This window comes from Lactuca sativa, chromosome 5 (assembly GCF_002870075.4).
Source record: "Lactuca sativa cultivar Salinas chromosome 5, Lsat_Salinas_v11, whole genome shotgun sequence".
In the NCBI taxonomy this organism is placed as follows: domain Eukaryota; kingdom Viridiplantae; phylum Streptophyta; class Magnoliopsida; order Asterales; family Asteraceae; genus Lactuca; species Lactuca sativa.
The window spans coordinates 307,486,185-307,492,713 of record NC_056627.2 but is presented as its reverse complement, the minus strand read 5'-3'; the positions used below and the strand labels follow the sequence as shown (position 1 = coordinate 307,492,713).

The following is a 6,529-nucleotide window of genomic DNA, read 5'->3' as shown; positions in this document are numbered from 1 at the left end:
GTGGTTAAAGTTTTGATTATCTATATAATGGCCACAAAAACTAATTTAAATGTATCCAAAAACAGTCTCTAAATTTTTTAGTGACTTTGGCCACACTTTTAATAAAAAGTGTCACAAACCATTTTTCAGAAAGTGTGACCGTAGGTTATTTTTGTACTAGTGGAACGAAAGTGTCCAAAACTTTGTACATAACTTATAAATCATACTATATGATACAATTACTAGTTTGGTCTTTCTTTTGTTATTGTTTTCATAAGACAATAATTTTTCTCTAATTAAATACAAGAGTTGAATTTATTTATTAATATCAAATACTTAATAAATATTCAATAAGTACCAACTTGATTAAGGTGTGACCCTATAAGATTATATGTCATTAGCAATATCACTCAATATTAATTTTTCAGCATAAGGATTCAACACAATTGTCTACAAAAACTACCAAAAATCTGAAATTTACGATCCGAAACTTCTGATGCCAACCCTCTAAGGCTAAAGATCATTCTCTCCCTCATTCAAGTATAATACTAGCTACTTCCTTGACAAGGAACACTACTACTATAAAATGAAGCAGTATCTTGATCAACACATCTATAATATCTCAATAAGGACAATAGTCCTGACACATATCCATACAACTCCTAGCGCTTGAGTTGTCTCCCTGACAAATCAACACTCTCGATTACATGACCGAGGCGTACCAAATCCACTGGCTAGCGCTGCCCCTAGACCCTTCCAGGGATGCTGCCCATTGGAACCCTATACCCAGGAGCGCTGCCCTGGATCCCCCCCGCTCCACACCCTCTCTCCCCATATACCCGAGTAAACATTTAACATTCCGAGTGTGCACCCCGAACCTCCCGTATCGGATGGTTACGCGACCTGTCGCGATAATAATAACAATTACACTAAAATATGTTGATAACACTAAAATTACCAACATTTCTTAATGATCGATCATGTGATATAGAACCACTTCTTGATGCTCCATTCCTTAAAATTAATGCCGTGTATATTCTTATTTGTTCCGTGGTTATAAACATCAAATGATATTGTAGACCTATTTTAGAATTGTAGTATTTGAGGTCGGTGCAAATGAGGGGTCTGCTTGGGTTTATTCTAAGGCATTGGCTATATCATTTATTTAAATTTCGACAAGGAAAAATCTATAGTTGGGTTCACAATAGCGGATTGTGTAAATACTTGATGCAATTGTCTAAAGCATATTATTTATTTTAGCTTAGTTAGATGTTTCGTTGGGTACCATAGGCTCCGCATACCTTCCCATTCATTTAACTTGTGTTGTTTCATCTTTAGAAACTTTAAACATATTCAATTGCGGTAAAATAATCCTCCAGCATCGCCCTACTTATTACCAACTCATAAATAGGTTCTATAGTGGATGTAAACTAGAATCATCAGGTGCTTAAAAGAGTCTATAGTTGATGTAAACAAAAATATTAAACACTAATAAAGTATACAGTAAATAATACTTGAGAAATTAAAATATGATAAGTACATTTTTTGGGAACAAATATATGAGGAATACAAAAGAAAAAAAGTGACCATAACGCAATGAAAGAATCTCAAAATATTGAAATAAAATAGATTTGAAATTAATCATCCTCTGGTTAGAATTGTGGCATAGAGCATTCAGGGGGGATCTGGCCTTTAAACCGTTTAAAATCAGTGCAATAGTTATAGATCATGTAGTTGTCTCTCACCCATTTGAGTTGAGCCTGTTGACCATTGCTCAATTGCTTGTAGACAGGAGACATCCACCAGTTTCCGGGGGTGGGAATAGCACACAGACTAATACTAACAGGTCCATTCCACTTACAAGCTCTTGCTCTAAATCTCCTATAATTAGCCACAAAAGGTGCAGAAGTCCAGTCAATCTTGACCAGTCCACCTCTAGTTGCCCAATTATCAGCATTCCATAAACTGGAGTAAACTCTCATCCCTTGTTGATTTGCGTATGCAATCCCTTCATTCTCATAGTTTCTGAACACCCGAATAGGCACGCTATCAACATACCATCTGCAATAACATAAACAATATTAAAATAACAATTACACAACCATTAAAGATGTAGAATTCGGTACTTCGATTTGGTTTTTACTTACACTACTTGTGTAGGATTCCAGTGAATGGTGTAGTTGTGATATCCGGAAGTTGGGTCAAACCATAATTTGAACTGTTGCTCTTTGTTGCCTTGACCTTGAGTGTAGATGTTTGTGTGGATTGTGTATGGTTCTCCTGTTGAGTTACCCAAGAACTCAAAGTCGATTTCATCATGTTTAGCACCCGTAGAAGACAACTGTGATCATTATTCAACTTTGTGTTTAGAGTTGTTTATGAAATTATACAATCTTCATTTGTTTTTTAGAGTTAAATGCATGAAATAACGTGTTTTCATTGATTTGTTTATTGTAGCATCAAACTTATATTTCTTTCTTTTATAGCATTGTACTTTTAAGAGTAAATCTAATTATGGTATTGACATCCTTACACAAACCAATTTCCATTTCTATAATTGTATATACTTTACGGAAATCATAAAAAAACCATTACATTTTTGACAATTTTAAGGTTTAGCTACTTGTACTTAATTTTTTTCTATCAAAGTATAAAAAAGTTACCCATTTTCCAATTTAACCATTTTGACTTGTTATTATATTTGGTCATCATGATTAATATAATAGGTCATAATACTTAATTTTAAAAAATATTTGAAACTTCTAATATTGTTTGATTGAAAAAAATATAACATTAGTGGTTAAACGGTGAAAGTGCCGAAGATATAATGTTTTTTTTCTTTTTCGTCATTTTCCTTATATTTTGTTGTGCACACTTTTGAAGCTACAATCTTCAAATAGAAAGAAGTGAAAGTAGGATGTTATATACATAAAAGTGTGTTAAGTTGCTATTTTATGATATTATCCCTTTATTTTATGATGGATCTTGAACTTACATAATATGCTGTCACGGTTCCAGCAGAGTTGCCTGGCACCAACTTGATTAGCATCTCAATGCTTCCAAACAGGAACGCCCTCTTTGATTGGATGCCTGATCCTGTATGTGAAAGTTGGAACTGGAATTAGAATTAAGATCGGAGTCGGAATCAAACATCCCATTCTTTAATATCCATATTGTATACCTGATGTTTGGTCCAAAACAAGTCGGAGGTCATCACCATTGCCTAGAATTGAAGAATGGTGAGCACCCCAATTGAAATACATGCTTTTGGCAATAGTTGCATCAATCAGGGTGGAATGGAATGCTATTCCCATCACCAAAACAGCCATCACCAAAGCTTGAGAACCTGCCATTTTCAATCTGGTGAATGTTTCGATTTGCTTGGTTTGTTGGTTAATGGTGATGGTGGTGATTTCTTGATGGTTTATATAGCCTTTGTCCAGCATATGCACCTTACCAGAGAATGAATCTTGTATTCTTTGACTTTGTTTTATAATATATCTTGACCTTGTCCTTCATTTCTACATTCTTGCTGCCTTAATATATTTTCTTTCTGTTGTAAAATTTCAAGTTAAATTTAATGAGTTTGTTATTAAGTCATGTTAAAATTTTGCATTAAAACTGAGAATAGATATGCAGCATATATTTCTGTTGCATTAAATATATGACAGATTAATTAGCAATATAAATTTTTGAATATTTGAATTCGATCCAAAATGTTATTAATTAGTAGTTTATGAACTAAAAATGTTAAAGCAGTAAAGTTTATTTTCATAATTTTATTATAAACTGAGTTGTGTATTTATCTAGTATATACATTGTTTTTTAATTGTTCAAAATGTTTGGAGTAAAAAATATGTTTTATACTTTATTATATATGTAATGTCTAAAGTTAATACTTACATGTATACATAAACACGCTTTTAGTAGGTATATTACCCCATAAAGACTTGCGTACAAGCTGTAGAGATGATCACGACGGGGTGTGGGACTGCATGTTTTAAAATAAATACAAACCGGCTTTGGGTTACCTTTGGTTTTGTAAGACGTGCATCCCAATGGAACATAGCAACTTCAATAATTATAGTATTATTTTCAATTATATTGATAAGTACTTTATAAAATTTTTACAGCATATATAGTCCTATATTAAACAATAACAGCTTAACACTTGTACATATTTTTACTAATTCTCTGACTAATAAGTTATAACAATACCGTGCCTTCAACCCTACAACATCAATAATATAAATTACATTAAAATCTAGAAGTCTAACACAACCATTAAGGACACTAAAGCAACTGGGACTTACACAGACTTCAAAATTATTTTTTTTAAAACAAAATTGAAGAAAACGTTTTCGAGAAGCTTTACTAATTAACTAGAGTGACATTGCTATAGGCTTTGCTATATACTTGCAATATTACAAAACTATTTAATCAAAAGCTTTATAAAAATACACCCACAAAAATTACCCGAGTATGCTCGGGTAAATGGGTAATGATCCGGATCAGCTCGCAACTACCTTTAACAAGTACATGACAACATGACCATGAACCGTTAGGCGAATTTTAGGGGATATCAGGCGGTTAAGTAGGATTGCGTTCAAAGAGCAAAGGAGGGGAAATACTTATATATTTTGTGAATGTGTATGTGTGTGTGTGAGAGAGAGAGAGAGAGAGAGAGAGATGATCGATGTATATGTATGTGTGTGATGAGGAGAGTGGCTTGAGTATATATCGGGAACGTGGTGGTGCATTATTCCAGAGGGACGGACATATTTTCTATATGTGGAAATAACTATATTGTCACACCTCGAAAACCGAAGGCGGAAACATTTCCGGGGTTGACTCCACGTTGAGTATCAAATCCAATGTATATAGTAAGTAAAGTAGAACAACCATTACATTACATATAATAGTTTTACAATTGTTTTCAAAAGTAAAGTTGTACAGTTGTGATACATAGTATATATATATATATATATATATATATATATATATATATATATATATATATATATATATATATGAACAAAATGAAACGGGTCTTCTGAGTACTCCAACTTCGAGCAAAAAGGATCTTCGGTACATGTTCTAATGTTGACCTGAGAACACAAGCGGTTTTGAAAATCAGCATAACGCTGGTGAGTTCATAAGTAGTTTTGTTTTGTGAAAAGTTAATGTTTCCTTTCTGTTTCTGAAAATGTAACACACGCCAAGAAAATCCCACATTTTCTTAAAAATTGATTGTTGTTTCACAATTACAAAGTATAGTAGGTTTGTACACTGAAAACACATTATTCATGTGAAAATGTATGGTTTGATTATCCGGTTTGTTAAACTGTTCTGTTTGAGTTCCAATGTATCCCCAGGAAAGTCCCATACTTTCCTGATTATGAGTTATCATTTATAAAAGATGTAATGTTATCTGTTTTGTTACACTTTTCTAATTAAGTATATGATCCCCAGGAAGGCCCCATGCTTTCCTGAATGTTGGTTTTCATTGTAAAGTTGATTTCTGTTAGACCTGGTTATGTACAAGTTTTCCCCAGGAAAGTCCCATACTTTCCTGAATGTTGGTTATCAATGTAAAAGATGTATAAGTTATTCATTATTACTATAAGTAAATCTCTGTTATCCTAATTGCGAGTTCCATAACCATACTAAAGACTGAACCTGTGGCAATAAGTAGTCCACAACTTTATGACTTTCGTCACCCTTGAACCATTTCGGTTCGGCTATAGCTAGCAGCCAGGTGTGGGGTAGTCAGCCCCGTATAGATCTATACACTCAAGTCACGCTCTCTAAATCCTAGAGATTCTGGTTATGGGTGTAGTCCTCCACTCGCATATCTCTGTGGAGTGTTCGCCGAGGACGTGTCTCCAATCATACAGGATTAACAAATTTACTAGTAATAATATGATAGTCCTCCACTCGCGTATCTATGTGGAATGTTACCGAGGACAAGACAGTGTACAAATTATATTGTTCATGTGTTCTAATGTCATGCTTTTAACTGATAAAAATGTGGAAAAACCATTTGTGAAATATATAAAACATAACAGTTTATAAAACCCATTTCACAAATAAATGTTTATGTGATCTGCATGTTCTACTGGTTATCAGTTGTGTATATCAGTATTAAAAGCATATGAAATGTGAAACAAACACACGAAAATAAGTTTTGAGTACAAGAAAACCCTTGTACTTTGCTTGTGTTCCCCCCTGAAAACAGTGAAAAATAGTGAAAAAGGGTAGGGGTATGAACTCACCGGACTCGGGAATGCGACGGTTTTAGATACTAGACGTTGGTTCGGGCTTGTTTACTCGCGATGTCCCTATGTAAAATGTAATAATGTCCATATATAACTAATTAGATTTACAATCACTAATTATATGGAACATTACACTCCAACGAGGTTAAACACCTCAAAACGAGTGTTTGGAGTGACCCGGGTGACATCTACGGACGTATATTGACACTAGGGACTTAGGACTTGTGTTTACTCCCCAAGAGTAAACATATTAGGGAGTTTACAGCCACAAA

At 33.8% G+C, this 6,529-nt stretch overlaps 1 protein-coding gene across 1 annotated transcript; it reads right to left on the bottom strand.

Annotated features, from left to right (window-relative positions):
- Window positions 1–1,499: 1,499 nt before the first annotated feature.
- Window positions 1,500–3,363, bottom strand: LOC111888518 (probable xyloglucan endotransglucosylase/hydrolase protein 26). The gene is made up of 4 exons (XM_023884681.3): window positions 3,161–3,363; window positions 2,975–3,075; window positions 2,127–2,320; window positions 1,500–2,040 (listed from the first exon to the last, which is right to left on the bottom strand). The coding sequence occupies exons 1-4, from the start codon at window positions 3,330–3,332 to the stop codon at window positions 1,632–1,634; spliced, it is 876 nt and encodes a 291-aa protein (XP_023740449.1). The 5' UTR covers window positions 3,333–3,363; the 3' UTR covers window positions 1,500–1,631.
- Between the last annotated feature and the right edge of the window lie 3,166 nt (window positions 3,364–6,529).